The 18,449-nt window shown below is 42.0% G+C and overlaps 1 protein-coding gene across 7 annotated transcripts in view; it reads right to left on the minus strand.

Moving 5' to 3' along the window:
- The window catches only part of PHC3 (polyhomeotic homolog 3), a 65,197-nt gene extending 48,433 nt beyond the window's left edge, over nucleotides 1-16,764 (minus strand). For all 7 annotated transcript variants that reach the window (XM_078147225.1, XM_020980276.2, XM_020980274.2 and 4 more), the window contains exons 1-4: nucleotides 16,700-16,764; nucleotides 13,158-13,323; nucleotides 9,926-10,081; nucleotides 9,026-9,103 (exon numbers count right to left, since the gene is read on the minus strand). In XM_078147225.1, the coding sequence (XP_078003351.1) occupies nucleotides 9,026-9,103; nucleotides 9,926-10,081; nucleotides 13,158-13,323; nucleotides 16,700-16,713 (414 nt within the window). In that variant the 5' untranslated portion in view covers nucleotides 16,714-16,764. The remainder of the gene's footprint in view (nucleotides 1-9,025; nucleotides 9,104-9,925; nucleotides 10,082-13,157; nucleotides 13,324-16,699) is intronic.
- Between the last annotated feature and the right edge of the window lie 1,685 nt (nucleotides 16,765-18,449).

Genomic DNA, 18,449 nt, shown 5'->3' on the forward strand with positions numbered 1-18,449 from the left:
TCCTGCATCAGAAGGAGGGCTGGCAAATCAGCACAGTATAGGAGAAAGAACACTGGATTTGGAGCAAGAAGGCCTGAGTTCAAATCTTGCCTCTGCCACTCATTCCCTATTTAGCTACAAATCCTTTCATCTCTCTGGCCTCGATTTCTCAGTTGTAAAATTAAGAGGTTGAACTAGCTATCTCCAAGATTCCATTTGGCTCAAAATTTAATTCTATGATTTCCAAGGTTCTTTCCAACACTAAGATTCTGTGACTTTCAGAGCCACTCATATACAAAAATATACACATGGATGTGATTAGTAAAAGACTTCAGATCCAAAACTCAACAGAAAATGAAACTACCACTTTTCAGAGAGAAAAAATAAAACTGAATACAATCAAGGAATTCAATTACTACCCAACAGATTATTGTCCAAAGGCAGTTTTTAACTATGATTTTTCAAAAATAGCCTAGCGCTATTTAAGAAAAATAGCTCCAAGTACTTCATGTTGTCATTTACATAAATTTGATGAAAAAATTCACAATACAGTATCACAAAGGCAAGAAAAGAATTAGGAATTGAAAACTCCAAGCATACTATAAATATGTGAAAACGCTAGTACGATCCTCTACAGAATGTCAAGAGTAAAAAAAAAATGATACTGTGGCTTATCAAGTAGGTAATAAATGACTTTTATGTGATAACAAAGACAACGGCAAAAGAAAAAATAAGTTTTTCATTACACAACATTATACTCCATACAGAAGTTTTTGGTATTGTCAAAAACAACAAAACATTATCCAGATGTCAAGACGCTGATACAGCCAGAAGAAATAAAACTTGCAAGTATAAGTAAAACTTGGAAAAAGATGCATTAGTTTCCTAAACTCATCTTCTAATTAGATGCCTTCAACAGGAAACTGATTTCTGGGATACCCTCATTGATACTATGATGTTTTAAGGATCTGAGTAAATAAAACTATCATAAAGTATGTTCCTTCTGGGCACTGTTGTTCATTCAGTCATGTCCGACTCTTCACGACCCCATTTGGGGGCTTTCTTGGCAAAGATACTGCAGTGGTTTGCCATTTCCTTCTCCAGCTCATTTTACAACTGAGGAGACAGAGTCAGAGAAGTTAAGGGCTATGCCCAGGGTCACACAGCTACCAAGGCTGAATATAAATTCAAGTCTTTCTGACCCCAGACCCAGCAACTCTATCAACTACTGACTTAACAGATCTTTCTTGTCCTTAATGTCTTTCACCTAGCAACTTCTATGTGGAGTTTTTTTTGTTTTGTTTTTGGTGAGGCATTTGGGGTTAGGTGACTTGACCAGGGTCACACAGCTAGGAAGTGTTATGTGTCTGAGGCTGGATTTGAACTTGGGACCTCCTGAATCTAGGGCCAGTGCTGTATCCACTGCGCCACCTAGCTGTCCCCCACCTAGCAACTTCTTAAGATAATGTGCAGTAAAGAAAGGATGGTCTGCTTTTTATCAAGTCAAGCGCTTAACTAAAAAGAAGTCTGGGTCCACCCCTCCAAATTCTGACATCTCTGGGCAATGCAAGGAATTCTACCACCAAGCATAATAATGATTTTAAAAACATGTTCCTAAGCTAACTAAAAAAAAAACCAGGGGAGAAAATGGAGTCTCAGACCTGTGAGCTAGAAGAAAGATTAAGTGGTAGAAGATGTGGAGATCCGAATCATTAAAACAAGTTAAGCCATACTGATGAGGTCCTTCTTCCTAGCTGGCCAAGAGGACAGCATCTATTTTTTGACGAAACCACACCTAATGCCGTCTCCTCAGCTGGGCCCATCAGGATGATGGCCTTGATTCCCATGGCAGAATGCCCCCATCCAAAACCTAGCCATTCCTCTGACTCTCTTCTTAACTCTCTGTCTGGCCTCTGCCTTCTTTCAGCTCAAACTGCTCTCTGCACAAAGTGGCCAAATCCAGGGGCCTTTTCTCAAGTCTTCCTTCTCCCTGACCTCCCTGTTGATCCTCTCTTCTCCCCAGGTTTTGGAACACCTGTTTCTCCGGGTTCCCCCCCTCTGTATCTGACTGCTCCTCCTCCAGATGATGCCCTCTGACCCTAGGTGTCCCTCAGGGGTCTGGCCCCGGCCCTCTTCTCTTCCCCTCTTTACTACTTCAGCCCCCAAGGAATAGTCTTCTCTATGTAGCTGATTCTCAAATCTATGGATCCAGCCCTAATCTCACTGCTGACCTTTAGTCTCATCTCCAACTGCCTCCTGGATATCTTGAACTAGACAGCCTGTAAATATCTTAAACTCACCATGTCCAAAACTGAACTCATTATCTTTTCCCAAAAACCCTCCCCTTTTCCTGACTGAGGGTACCACCATCCTCCTGGTCACCCATACCTACACACTCACCTAGGTGTCTTCCTCAAATCCTCACTCGCTCACCCCGCCTCGCCTTGCCCCGAACAGTTGATGTGTTGCTAAAAGTCTGAAGACTTCACCTTCCTAACCATTCTTGCACATACCCCCTGTTCTCCTGTGACACTGTCACCAGCCTGCTGCAGGCTCTCATCCCCCACACCTGGACTAGCCAAACAGCTGCTGATGGGTCTGCCTGGCCCAGGTCTCTCCCCATTCCATTCCATTTTCCACTCAGCTGTCAGTGATTTCCCTAAAGCACCATGTTAACCCCTACTCAATTAAGATCTAGTGGTTCTCTTTCATCTCCAGAGTCAAATATAAAATTCATAACTTGGCCCACCCCTCCCTTTCCAGTCTTCTTATACTTTATATCACCCACATACTCTGTGATCCTGCTGGCTGTTACTTGAATAAGACACTCCACCTCCCCCCATCGGTATTTTCAATTAGCTGTCTCTCATGCCTGGAATACTCTCTCTCCTCATCTCCAACTTCTGGCTTTCCTGGCTTCCTTGAAGTCTCAGCTAAAATCTTACCTTCTGTAGGAAGCCTTTCCCAACCTCCCTTAATTTTAGTGCTTTCCCTCCATTGCTTCTTTCCAATTTATCCTGTATGTACCTCCTTTGAGCCTAGTGGGCTGCATGCTGTCTCTCCCCATTACACTGCAAGCTCCCTGAAAGCACAGACTACCTCTTACCTCTCTTTGTGCCTGGCACATAGTAGGCACTTCATGTTTATAGACGACTGACATACAAACTAATACAAAATATATACGAAGCAATACAAACGATGGCAAGGAGGGGGTAACCGCTGGAGGGCCTACAAGGTGACCGGCACTGTGCCGGGTGGTGCCGTTTCTTACGCTACCTTCTCACTGTTTCAGAGGTTAGTCTTGTCTCTTCAAATGCATCATCAACTTCTGGAGGGCAGGGACCCGTACTCACCACATTCATGTCCCTCAAAGCATCTCACAGAGTGCCAAGCAATACCAGACAGCCGACAGAACGTGCTGCAGGATTTCTAGGGGTAGCAAGGTCACTAGGCACCCCAGAAGGACCACCACTAGAAGCAGGCCCCAAAGCTGTCCCTGTGACTCCATTCTGGGCAATAAGAAAACACCTCTCAAATCATGCACAGACAAGCAGCTCTAAATCTATGATTCTCTGATCTCATGAACCAAAGATTAGGCACAAAGAATAATAAAGAAATCATGTAAGTGAATTTTCTAGCTGATGGGCTATATAACTCATCGTTATATGGTCTGTTCCACACATACCATTCAATGAACAGTCAAATAATCACCAATTTTTTTAGTTAGAATAGATGTTAGAGGTAATTTAGTTCAACTTCTCATTTTACTAATGAGGTTATCAAAGCCAAAGATGCTCAATGAGTTGCCCAAAGTCATAATCCTGCCACTAACTAGATTCTAATTAAGTCACTATATGGTCTCAAAAACCAAGTATCATGAAATTAAGTGCACCAGGCCTCACAGACCATATAATGACCTGTAGGAATCCTCTGTTTTCCTTAATCATGAAGAAAGGCCTTCAACCATTTCTAGCTGCATTAAACTAGCTAGACCCCATCTAGTTAAATTCAGACAAGTTTATCCACAAGAAGAATGGCTGCTAGGGGATGAGTTCCGGAAGGCCCCATGAATTTATGAAAGACTCAACAAGATGTATCGGTAGAGAAAGTTGATGAAACCATAAATCTTTTGAAATAACAAAAGTACGCCAATGCTTTTCCAGCGATGTTACTGATCTTTGCTTTATATGCTAACAAAGTCTGATTAATTCATGATGGTAACTGTTCTCAGGCCCAAACTCAGTCTTTCTATTTTAGGAGCAGCTAGGGATTGAACTCCACTGACTTAGCCCTCGTGAAGCCAGAATTACATCTCCATACCAAGATAAGGCACCAAGGCAGCATTCAGATGGCAGACTCTGATGGAGCCATCTTCTCAGCCAAGTGGACACCCCACTCCAGGGTGCAGATCACAAGAATCCATAGCCTTTAATTTGATACAACTCTCATCCAGTGTTTTCCCATGAAGCACCTCCGAGCTAGGGGCCTTCTCTAATTCTCTTGACATTAGATGGATGAGTCATGCATATACGCTGTCTGCTCTTGCCACACAACTGGCCCAGCTCTCCTTCTAGTCACCCATCTGTGGTGGCATCCTTTACACCAGTTTTATTGGGCAATTCTTGGTCAGTAATGTTGATTTGAGATTAAGTCTACTACATAACTATTTATTGCCCTCTGGGTAACCTTCAACTATAATTCTCCGAAGAGGGTGGTTCTGTATGACCGCAAGCCTCACAGCAAAAAGATGCACTTTCATTTCAGGGAGAGCCAAGAAGAGGCTTAAAATCACTGCACGAAAAAACCAAGAAAATAAGACATTCTTTCAATTTCACCCTAAGATACAAGTGTGGTCTCGGTATCTAAGCCACGGACAGATACAGAAAGAAAACTATACACTGTATCTCTAAGGAACACTGATGCAAACGTTTTAAATAAAATATTAGCAAGTACCTACAACAACCTATTAGAAAGATTATACACTATGACGGGATGAATTTATACCAAGAAGGGTAGGACTGGTTTAACTTAAGGAAGATTATAAATGAACCATGTTAATAATATAAACAATAACAACTATATGATTATATCAAAAGGTGCTGGGAAAGCTTCTGACAAAATAAAAGAACCATTTCTATTAAAAACTCTAGAAAGCATAAGAATAAACAGACTTGTCTTTACATACAGTAGATAATACCTGTCGTAAGAGCCAACAATATAGGTAATGGAGAAAGTCAGAGGCCTTTCTTTTCTTTTTTTTTTTTTTTGGCTAGGCAATGGGGTTAAGTGACCTGCCCAGCGACACACAGCTACTAAGTGTCAAGTGTCTGAGGTCATATTTGAACTCAGGTCCTTCTGACTCCAAAGCCAGAGCTCTATCCACTGTGCCATCTAGCTGCCCTGACGCCTTTCTAGTAAGACCGAGGTCAAGTAAGGATGCCCATTATCACCACTATTTAATAAACTGCTAAAGATAAGAGAAAGAAATCAAGGGGATACATACGCATAGGCAGACAGGAAACAAAATTATCACTTTTTGGAAACGATATAATTTATTTAGAAAAACTGGAGAGTCAACTAAAAAGTAAAATGATAACTTTAGCAAAGTTGCAGAAATAAATCCACATAAATCATCAGCATTCCTGTATAATACCAATAAAACCCAGCAATGAGAGCTAAAAAGAGAAATTCCATTTGAAATAACTATATAAGATATAAAATATTTGGAAGTATAACTACCAAGATGAACCTAGGAACTATGTGATTCCAATTGGAAAATGCTCTTTGCAGAAATAAAGACAGATCTAAATAAGTGGAAACATTCATTACACATGTATAGGTAAAACCAATACAATAAAAATGACAATCTTACCTAAATTAATTTACTTTTTCAGTGCCATAAAAATCAAACAAATCAAAAGAAATATTTTGAAGAAAAATGATAAGAAAAATAGAAAAAGGAAAACAATAACAAAACACATAGAGAGGGACAAAAGGTGAATTATCCTCAAGGAATGGTAATCATAAAAAAGGGGTGGGGGAGGGAGTCTCCCAGTACCAGATCTCAAATTGTACTACAAAGTGGTGACCATTAAAATGATTTGGTGCTGGCTAAAACAGGAGAGGTCAATCAGTGGAGCAGGTTCAGTATACAACACAGAGAAGCAACAAACATAGTTAAGGAGCACCGTGCTAAATAAACCTAAAGACCAAAGCTACTTGAAAAAGGATTATTTGACAGAAATTGCTGAGAAACTGGACAGTAGTTGGGCAAAAATAAGGTTTCCACTATCATACTATACACACTACACCTGATATCAAGAGAAGCTCCACATGGAAATATGACCTGGATATAAAAGGTCACATCACAAACAAATCAGAGAAGCAAGGAAGAGATTACCTTTTGGAGCTTTGGATAGGGAAGAGTTCATGACTGCATAAGTGAAAGAGAGGATCACACAAGATAAAAGGGACAATTTTGATTATTATAAAATTTAAAAGGTTTTGCACAAAGAAATCTAATGCAGTTAAAATTAGAAGTGAAACAAGTACCTGGAAAAAAAAACCTTTGAAGCAAGTTTCATTGACAAAACTCTCATTTTCAAGATATATAAGGAACAGTTTCAAATCTAGAAGGGTTTTCCCCCAATAGGTTAAAAACGGTCAAAGGAAAACAAAGCCAATGCAACTAAGATTAGAAGGAAGGTAGAAAATTGGGAAAGAATTTTTACAACCAGTCTTTCTAATAAAGGCCTCATTTCTAAAATACATAGAGAATTAAGACAAATTTATAAGAACACAAGCCATTCCCCAACTGATAAATGGTCAAAGGATATGAACAGACAGTTCTCAGAGGAAGAAATTAAAGCCATCTATAGTCATATGAAAAAATGCTCTGAATCGTTATTGATTAGAGAAATGCAAATCAAAACAACTCTGAGGTACCACATCACACCTATCAGATTGGCCAACATGACAAAACAGGAAAATGATAAATGTTGGAGAGGATGTGGGAAAACTGGAACACTAATACATTGTTGATAGAGTTGTGAAATGATCCAACCATTTTGGAGAACAATTTGGAACTATGCCCAAAGGGCTACAAAAATGTGCACACCCTTTGATCCAGCAATAGCACTTCTAGGGCTATAACCCAAAGAGATCAAACAAATGGGAAAAGGACCCATATGTACAAAAATATACATAGCAGCTCTTTTTGTGGTGGCAAAGAATTGGAAATTGAGAGGATGCCCATCAATTGGGGAATGGCTGAGCAAGTTGTGGTATATGAATGGAATGGAATACTATTGTGCTGTAAGAAATGATGAACAGGCTGACTTCAGAAAAATCTGGAAAGACTTATATGGTCTGATGCTGAGTGAAGTGAGCAGAACCAAGAGGACTTTGTACACAATAACAGCCACGTTATGCAATGACTAAGATTGTTAAACTGAACCTTTCTCAGCATTATGAGGATCTAAGACATTTCCAGAGGCCTCGTGATGGATAATGCTGTTCACATTCAAAGAAAGAACTATGGAAGTCAAATCGCTATTACTTATTTTTACCTTCTGTTGAGTTTTGTTTCCTCTTTCTGATGGTTCCTCGTATTGGTTTTAATTTTCACTTACAACTTCACTAATGTGAAAATATGTTTAATGGGTATGTAAATATAAAGCCTATATCAGATTGTGCGCTGTCTTGGGAAGGGTGGGGGGGAGGAAAAGGGAGAAAAATTTTCAACTCAAAAGCATATCGAAAAAATAAAAAAAATTAAAAACAAAAAAACGGTCAAAGGATATAAACGGTGATTGAGTTCTCAAAGAAGAAATCTCTCCACATATATGCACAAATTCATTCTATTATGCAGTTTCACAGGACAATAAACTTGTAATTTTCCTCTTACTAGTTCAAAGAAATGTCTACCAGCCCTTTCCATAGTTCCCAACGACACATGTTATATACAGATCAATAATCAGAACAGTAGTAGTGCTTAGGGTTGAATGCTCCATTTCACCTAAAATTCTTATTTTCTTAGCAAGACTATATACCTTTAACTCGTAACTAATTTTTTCATATCATAAGGTAATAATTTCATGGTAACTGCAAATCTCCTGCTACCGTAAAGAAACCATAAAGTAGCATTTATTACATGGAATTTTCAACTAGAAAATATCAGACTAATGGACACTACTGATTCAGCATCCGGTGAATGCAAAATGTTTGATCAGTATAGGGCATATCCTTACACAACTAGAGCTCTAACACCTCCTGAATTCTTTTGTAGCTTATTATTGTAACCTATTTAAGTTAATCTCAAACAAACAAATTGCTAATAGCTCCATAATTCTTTATCTAAACAATTTTGTCCCCCATATCCCAAAGCTATATATTTAAATGGTAAAGCAGAACAGCTTTTTTTTACTATTAATTCTTTTGTTTATTGTTATTTCATTAATTCACTTATAATTACATAATTATAATTCATTTACAAAATGAATTATAGCTTTCTCAAGCACAGTATATAAGAGAAAATTTGCAAGTCTGGGTCAAATGATTTAACTAGGTTTAAAAATTAAAAGTATACTTTAAAAATAGCAATTACACAAAGTTAGTTATATGTATTTACTTACACAGACCATAATGACACATAGTTAATAAACAAAAGCAGGGTGTTACTGCCTAATACAGTGCTCCGTATACAATAGGCTCTCCATAAATTCTGACTAATTAGTTTTAATACATGGAATCAAGAAATAATCAGTAAAAAAAAAAAGGTAACAGTTCAAAAATGCAGATTTTTGTGTCATTTGAGAAATAATCACCTACAGAAAACTCCAAAAAAACCCCAACAGTTTTGAGACTAATGTCTCAAAAAATATCAATTACCAACTTCTGGCAGGTGTTTTTCCTTCAAACATTTGTTATGACATACCTATTCTTCAAAGAGCTTTCACTAAGTTCTTTAAGGGTTAAACAATGTTTTATTTTTGGAAATTTTAATAATTAAAATATTTAATGCCAGAAAACAATTAAGGACACTTACAGATGTCTGGGACATGCTTGACTGTTGTGTGACACTCCCTGTAGGGGATGTAGATGGTCTCCCACTGGACAGACTTGCCTAAAAGAGCAATAAAATGTTTCTTATAAACTGAAGTTAAACCCTGATTGGTACTGAGTTTATGGCGCAAACAAAAAAAAAAGTACGGAAGTCTAAGCTACATGAATTCCCTTTAAGGCTAGCATGGTCCAAGCTTCTGACTAACAGAATAAAAAACGGAAGAGATGGAAGGAACAGTTTGTCTTTCTCGGCCACAATGGACTGGCCACACCACTGTCAATTCCGGGCTGTCAGTTACAGTCTCACCTAGGCTATGACTCTACTGCTCCATCACTGACCTGACACAGAAACGAGAGCTGTGCGAGCCACCACAGGGACATTTTGTGATTTAAAGAAACTCTACCAAGAAGCAGGAGCAACTGGGCATCTGTGGCTATGCGAAGCACATACATTTTTAGATGTTTCAGCAACTGAGATCTGTCACATGCACCTAGGGAGATGGTTTAGGGTTCTATGAACAATTATGCTTATTAAAAAGAGATCATTAGGCTCTAGCCTAGTAATAATGGAAACACTTATCAAAAATGCTTAAATGACAAATTATGTTCTTGTGACTGCAAGCACAGCTTAGCTAGCCCTGAACTATTTCTTGCTGAAGCCCAAGCTCTGCTACAGGACTGATACAATCATGCCACTCAAATGGAAATAAAAAGCAAGGCAAAAGTCACACACATACAATGACACTTGTGTCCATCCTATTTGTAAAATCTCACACGATTTGCTCCCTTGTTAGAAAGTCACACAACACATGAAAACACCAAACTCCTAAGATCCAGGTGTTCCTGGAGAGCCCTGCACGCTCTCTGCTAACGTCCATCTCACCTGCACGGCCGCCAGGCTCTGGAGCTGGGAGCTGCTCAGGTGCTGCTGCTGCAAAGCTGCTGTGTGCAGCATAAGGTGCTGCTGCTGCGCCGCGTACATCTGCTGGAGGTACTGAGCCGCTGAGCTGGGGGGGCGGTGCAAGGCCTGCTGAATGACCTAGGAAGTGGGGGTTAACGGACAGAAGTCAAACCATACAAAGAGGTCTAAAAGTAGGCCGTCAAATGTCAAGAAGTTCATTTTGCTGTTTAAATGTGCAGTCCGCCAATATTTTCCCAGTACTCAGAGAATGCTCACTGCAATGAACTTCTTCCTAAAATGTCTTTGTGCTGACACAGTAACAGGGCTCCCTAATTTCTACAATTTAAAGTTACTCAGCTGATGCACTTATTATTGTTAAAAATAGGTTCTCAAACATTCTCTCTTGCAGCTACTCTGATTTAGAGCAAAATATTTCACCAAGATACCAAGATAAGCAAATGAGGAGAGCAAGGAATGGTTCTCCTGTTAGATCTATGGAGAAGGGAAGAATTTAAGACCAAATGAGATAGAGAACATTATAAAATGCAAAATGGATAATTTTGATTACATTAAATTAAAAAGTTTTTACACAAACAAAATTAATGCAACCAAGATTAGAAGGAAAGCAGAAAGCTGGGAAACAATTTTTACAGCAAGTGTTTCTGATAAAGGCCTCATTTCTCAAATATATAGAGAAATGAATCAAATTTATAAGAATACCAGTCAAAGGATATGAACAGGTAGTTTTCAGAGGAAGAAATTAAAGCTATCTTTAGTTATATGAAAAAATGCTCTCTAAATTATTAATGATTAAAGAAATGCAAATTAAAACAACTCTGAGGTACCATCTCACACCTATCAGATTGGCTAATAGGACAGAAAAGGAAAATGATAAATGTTGGAGAAGATGTGGGAAAATTGGAACATTAATGCATTGTTGGTGCAGTTATGAACTGATCCAACCAGTCTGGAGGGCAATTTGGAACTATATCCAAAGGGCTATAAAACTACGTGTACCCTTTAACCCAGCCATATCACTATTAGGGCTGTATCCCAAAGAGATCATAAAAAAGGGGAAAGGACCCACATGTACAAAAATATTTTAGCAGGTTTTTTTGTGGTGGCAAAGAATTGGAAATTAAGGGAATGCCCATCAACTGGGGAATGGCTGAACAAGTTGTGGTATATAAATGTAATGGAATACTACTGTGCTGTAAGAAACAATGAGCAGGCAGATTCAGAAAAACCTGGAAAGACTTACATGAACTGATGTGGAGTGAAGTGAGCAGAATCAGGAGAACAGTGTACATAGTAACAGCAACACTGTGCCATGACCACTTTGATAGACTTAGCTCTTCTCAGCATTACAATAATCCGTGATGATAAAGACTCATGACGGAAAATGCTATCCACATTCAGGGAAAGAACTAGGGAGTCTGAATGTAGATTGAAGCATACTATTTTCATTTTCTGCTTTTTTGTGGCTTTTCCCTTTTGTTTTGATTCTTCTTTCACAAGATGACTAACGTGGACATACGTTCACATGTTTGCACACATATAGCCTATATCAGATTGTCGTCTTGGGGAGGTGGAATGGGAGAGAGAAAAAATTTGGAACTCAAAATTTATAAAAAATAAATGTCAAAAACTATCTTTACATGTAATTGGAAAAAATAAAATACTATTAACAGAAAAAGAAAATCTTCACCAAGACTGATCTCATATATATATTTAATGAAGATGGCATACTGAAAGGAAACATTTAGAAATTACTTTGTGAGTATGAACATTTAATTTATGCTTTTATATATCTGTCCATTGGTAAAGAAAAAAAAATCTGAGAACTTTATATAATGAATGGATCAATGACACATGCCATACATGAAAAGAGGAAAAAAGAATCCCACTTTTCTGGCAGGGAACAGCCAGGGTCTTAATGGCTTCTGATATCCACTGTTGCCATATACCAAAGTCACTATGTGCCCAACCGAATCCTTAAACCACAGCAAGGGAACTTAAGAGTCCAAGATCATAGCAAAAAGTGCTGACAAACTCAAAAAACGATCAAAAAAAATCCAACAACCTTGTGGTGGCAAAATAAACTGAACTAAGAAGGTCAAGGCCCAGACAGCATTTCCTGAACTGTGGAGCCAAAAAACCTCATTCTCAAATTCTTAGGGAAGAGAGATGGATAGATACCTACTCCCATCGCTCCGCAGAAAACCAAAAAATGTCTTTACTTAATTAGGGTTGCTGAAGCCACCGGTCAAGAAAACCCACTTGACACCATGTGGCTCCCCCCATACTCAGAGGCCCTCTAACAGCAGCTCATCTAACATGATCCTCTCCTGCAGTCAAATGAAAACTTTAGGTAAGCTGTGTTTCCTAGAAAAAACTGGCAAATTACAATGTCACACGCCAGAGTCTGCTCCAACATCCAGGTACTTTCTTCCCTGAAGAAATTTACCTCAGTGAAGAATCAGGGCTTAAAGTGCCTACTCCCCAAAGCCACTGACATTCAGCTGGCCTTCCAGGGCACCCTAATGTAGCTCCACAATCTCTGGTGCTTAATCAGAGCAGGGAAAAGTAACCTCAAACCCCAACACTGGACATCCTCTCTTAAGCAGAGACTAACTTCCTCCAGGGAAATGACTTGGTTCCACACTGCAATGCAATTAAGGAGATTTCATGAAGTAGAGGCTAGTGTAGAGATGGGGAAGAAAGAATCTTAATTTGTTCAAAACACTAGGAATTTCCCTAGAGATTATGAAATCTCACTAAAAAGTCCTGGAATATCTTATTAGGGACTGAAAAGATCATTCCTGAAAGTAAGGGCTTTTTTCAGAGTATGAAATTAGAGAGAGGGTTGGGTCCAAAGAGAATACCCCAAAACAGTATGAATATGTGTGAATTTCTCACCCTCTAGGACTAAACTTACACCCTTAGAATGACCCAGCAATGACTAAGAGTGCCTCATGATCTGACAGATCAGTTGGCCTTCTCAATCCCTAAATTTTCTAGCTTTCCCCAACACTACAAGCTTCATATTTGTAAGTATTAATAGTCCTAGGACATGTGAAAGCATCATCTACACCTTACAGGTACAAGACTTACCTAGACCTACTGTGAGAAGTGGAGGACTTTGGAAAGAGGGGAAGCATACCTTGCCTTCCCTGCCCCCAATGCCTCCTCTTGCTCACCATTTCCAGCATACCTGTACAGCGTGTCGGTCAGAGCCGCTATAAACAGAGATCTGTGGTTGTGGTGTTCTGGAGGAGGAAGTGCTGATTGTGGCGGTGGCTGTACTGCTAGGAGCTGTAGATACGGATGACGTTCCCGGGTTTGCTTCGTTATCCATACTTGTGTGATGCTCCTTAAAACTAGCAAAGAACACAAAGAATGGATGTTAGGCCAAGGCCTGGTGCCAACCATGTGCTTTAAATACAATCTAATTACTCCCCCAAAATGACATGTGCTGTTATGAATTTAGCAAGGCCCAAATAGAACAGAGACATCCACCAACACCACTCTGCATACAAAATTCTACCCAAAGTCATACTTCAACAATTCAGAATTTGAGTAACTCAAAGAAGGTTACGTTCATCTCTGCATTATCAATGAAGTTTTTTTTAAAGCAAAGTAATATCTATAAATAGATTACATGAAGAAGGCCTTAAGACCCCCTCATAAAAATCACAGAATTCTGAAGATAAAAAGGATTCAGAGATCATCTAATCTAGAGGTGTCAAACACAGCTGCAACAATCTGGAGCACAGCCTGGAAAGGATTAAAATAAAGCAGCATTCCCAAGCAACAAAACATTCATACCTTGCATTAATTCATACGTGCCTACTTCTCAACTATTCAAGTTAGCCTTATTGTATACAATGAAGTTTAACTATATTGTAATTAACAATAAAGGCATATAGCAGATTTGGGGAAATTGTAAAATAGAGAAACTACTGTCAGTAACTTCCCCAAATCCCTTCAAAAAATGATCTTTACAAGGCTTTGCTTGAGGAATTAGCACAAGCTAATTTTATAAATACTATCTTTTATTGAATGTTCCTCATTAATGGACCAAGAGTTCTTCCTTTTCCCCAATGTGGCAAACTCCCTTCATCTGTTTTGAAGTCAAGATCTCGATAACTGACAGAATCTGGTCCCAATAATACAAACAACTCTAAACATTTTATTACTGGCCAACTTTCAGGGCTGCCGTATTGCCAGAAACTTAGTACTACCACAACTACAGATTTCTAGAGAATAAGCACTTCAGAAAGCAAACCTGAGAACAATCACCCATATAAGGCTCTTTATCGGTCGGCAGCTCTCAATGATTAGGAGATAAACAAAATCTGAATCACTACATTTTTTGTAGTGTTTTATTATCGATGGTAAAAAAAATGAGATTTCCATAAAATTACATATGAAAGCTTATACATTAATTATGCTCAAATTTAAAAGCACTAGATACAAAAAATGTTTGATTTGATAACAGAAAATTCCAAATATGCTGATGATTAAAATTACTTTTACTAATCTTAAAACATGATTTTATAAAATGCATTTTCTTCTGGCACCTTTCATCAAAGATAAAGTATTTCAAAGTCCTTCAACAAAAAATGTGCGTCATTCTCCCATGTTAAAATGATTTTTTGGGGGCAACTAGGTGGCTCAGTGGATAGAGCACCAGCCCTGGGGTCAGGACATGAGTTCAAATCTGACCTTAGACACATAACACGCACTAGCTGTGTGACCCTGGGCAAGTCACTTAACCCCACTGCCTAGCCAAAACAAAAAAATATATATTTTTTTCCACTTTATTAGAAAACACAAGGGTGAAATGCCTCACTGAGTGCCCCTGAACTAGATAACAATACGTACTATATACACTCCAAATGATTTCTAACATTCCTGTAAATCGTTAAACTCCCTTAAGCCCTTTGCTCCTCTAAATCCCTAAACCACAGTGCCTATGCTGGTACCATCAACCATGGTGTCTCATTCTAACCTACCCACCACTGCTGATTCATTCATTTACTAAGCATTCTATTAAAAGCCTTCTACGTGTCAGGCAGAAAACATGCTTAACCTAACCGCAAAGACCTCCAACTTTGCTGAAATCTGACTCTACGGCCCGTGGAGCTCTTCATCAATCTATTAAACCAGCCTGGGACAGTATAATGGGTACCCAATACAGTCAAAGCACCTGGCTTCAAATGGTACCTCTGCCAGAACCTATTGGTCACCTAATGTCCCTTGGTCTCAGTTTCTTCATCTGTAAAAATGATAGTGTCTGAGGTTTATTCCAGCTTTAAATCTATGCTCCCATATAACCATCCAAAAAGCATTTATTAAGCTATCACTGGGCCCCAGGCACAAAAAACGAGAGTCTCTACACTAAAAAGGCCTGCATTCCAGGACCAAAAGGCCAGGCACTTGCAAGAGAATCAGGACAGGCCTCCTTAAGGCTGGTCTGCATATCAAAATAACTTCTAGGCTTGGTACCCATTTTTGGGCTTACCCATTTATCCCCCCCCCCGTTTCTCTTCCCCTCCCTCTCCTCATCACCCCAAGTTCCTTGAGGGTAGTGACTGCCTTTCAAACCATGGTTCCTAGTACACAGTAAGCACTAGATAAATGCTGGCTGACTGGACACTTTAGCTGAAACTTTAAAGAAATGAGGAATTTTAAGAGGCCTTGAGTTGGGTGTACAATCAGGTATTAAAAAAAGGTCTTTCTTTAAAGTCTGCACTTTGAAGTGCTTTACAAACATCATAAATGCGGTGAAAAGAGCATAACACGTGGAAGATCTGGATTTCAATCCTGCCATTCACTCAACTTTCCTTGGGCCTCAGTTTCTTCCTCTGTCCAATAAGGAGGGCTGGGCCAGACGGTCCAAGGAGGCACCCTCTTCATGCTCCAAGCAATTCTTCAGCCTAGAAACTGCAGGGACAGCCCAGTGCCCAGACTCCCGTGGGCACCTAATAAATTCTGACAGCTGGGGCCCCATGGCTGGCTCCCCCCTGCCCAACAAAACCAACAAAGGTTTATTTCGTTTTTGTGCACGTGGTCTCCCGGAGTGGAAGGTGAGCTCCTTGAGGGCAGGACCTAGCAGGGCCAGGCATTCAGGAAGCGCCCAATCAGTGCTGGCTGCAGACAGGAAAAGGGCCGGCCTGCGTGGGGCACGTCTCACGTGGGCGCTCCCCTGCCCGGGGGCAGTGAACTTGCCTTAAGGAAAACCCCATAAACGTAGATGTTGTTTATTATATGTTATCGCTGGTTTCCTTGGTAACCCGCGCAAACAGGATGCGGGGGGGGGGGCCACAGGCCTCGGACACCAGGAAGCGCCCCCCACGCACGCACCCCACTGAAGTCACGGGCCCAGGCCCTGGACCGACGGGGGCGGCAGCCTCCGGGTCCCTCCAAGGGGGGCGGGGAAGGGGTAAAGGCATGGGCATCACGCCTTTGCAGATGGGGAAACTGAGGCAGAGAGCCCAGGGCAGGGCGGGTCCTCTTCTCCCCCCACCCCCGCTGCCCCGCCCCTTCCCGGCCGGCCCGGCCCGGCCCAAGCGCCTCCCGAGGAGGCCCAGCCCGCAGCCTGGCCGCCAAGCCTCGCGTGGACGCCCCGAGCCGGGGACCCCCGGAGGAGCGCGCCCCCGCCAGCCAGCCGGCCTGCGCGCGCCCCCACCCCGGCCCCACCGCAGCCTTCGCCCCGCGGGCCGCGGCCGCAGTCCCCAGCCAGTCACTCACTCCGCTTCCGCCATCTTCTCTCCTCCATCACTGACGCGTCCTGCACATGCGCGCTGAGGGGCGGGGGCGGCCGGATCACGTGGGACGGCGCGGCTCGCGCTCCCCCGCCCCGCCCTCCGTCGCAGCGGCCGGGCCCCCCCTACGCTACCATCCCCCCACCCTAACCCAGCTGCGCGTGCCCCGGGCTCCCCGCCACCCTCCTCCACCCCGCCTCACAACCCCCTCCCTCCCCGCCCCGATTCGAACCGCGCATGCTCCCGGGCTCCTTTCTCGCCTCCCTGGTCTCCCGCCCCCACGTTCCCTCCAGCTGTAAGAGCGCAGTGGGCCTAGGGGGCCCAGAGGACCTGGGTTCCAGTGGTGCGCTGAGCCTCTGCCCGACCACCAACGGCAAAGAATACCCCCCAAAAATGTTTGGGTTCCCCCCATAATTGGGTAGCTAGGTGGTGGCAAATCACTTTTTCTGGTCTTTTGTGAACTACAGTTGTGCCATTTCCTTCTCCAGCTCCTTTTATAGATGAGGAAACTGAGGCAAGCAGCGTGAAGTGACTTGTGCAAGTGTTCCTTCAGTCACGAGAGGCAGTAACTGAAGTCGGCCTCCAGGTGGGCAGAAAGAAGAGCGTCTATCCTCCCGCTCCCAGCCGCCTACCTCTCATTAAATGTCGCTGTTCTCAAAGCTAATTTCTGTTAATTAGCTAAGTGATGCTGGGGGAGAACCCACCAGAACGGGGCTTGAGGTGACAGCATGAAAAAGGAGCCCCAACCCCCCAGGGACGCCCCTGGGATTCTGGGGGGGGGGGTATAGTGCTGTTCTGCAGACCGCAGTTGCCCAGAATTTGCGGGGTGGGGAGTGGGAGGCGCAAACTCAGCTCCTCCCAGCCTTTGAATGTCTCCTTCAGTGTTACGGTGGCAATCTGCTACTTGCGCATGTCCTCCCGTGAGTAGCCATCACGGTGGGTACCCCCACATGCCAGCACCTCCTTCACTTTCTGCTGCCCTTGTCTAGTGGGGACCAATGGCAAACACCCGGCCATCCAACCGGGCTCCCTCCTCTTCACCAGGTGACCAGACCACTTTCAGTGTCGCTCATCTATTTCTCGGATGATGTTTTATTCCCGTTTTCGATCCTGCTCACACCCACCATTTACCTCTTCATTGCTCTCGGTATTATATTCATTTTCATGGATTCAGAAGCTGTTGTATTCCAGTCTCAAATCTGAGCCCCTCTTACCTTCCCAGGCTCCTTATACTCTTGTCCCCTCTGCACATTCTCTGGCCCAACTACTCCGTCCTGGGGCAGAACACCTACTCTTCATCCCCATGCCTTGAAGGCTCTGCCCCCTTACCTCCGACTCAGTCTTCTTGTCTTCCTTCAAATCCCAGAATGAAATGCTTCATTTCTCTGCAGGCTGCTCTCCTGACTCTCCAGTCTTTTTCTATAGTATCCCAGAAACCTCCTCGCCCTAGAAGCTCACTGTACTTCTAGACTTCACCCTTGGACTTTACACATTAAAGAAACCTCTGCCCCTTCCACTTCTCCTGATTCCCAGAAACTCCATTTGTAAGAAGGAGGCCCAGGTCACCCACTGCTTCATTCCTCTCTGGGCTGCACTCCAGACTCTCCTAGACATTTTTGAAAATGACCTTTGCGTTATCTTCCCCAATTAGGATGTAAGCTCCTTGAGGGCAGGGACCGTTTCTTTCTTTTACTTGTACTCCTGAGCTTAGCACTTGTAGATTTGACCAGCAGAAG

Source organism: Phascolarctos cinereus, unplaced genomic scaffold, assembly GCF_003287225.1.
Source record: "Phascolarctos cinereus isolate Bilbo 61053 unplaced genomic scaffold, phaCin_HiC Scaffold_7;HRSCAF=346, whole genome shotgun sequence".
NCBI lineage: Eukaryota > Metazoa > Chordata > Mammalia > Diprotodontia > Phascolarctidae > Phascolarctos > Phascolarctos cinereus.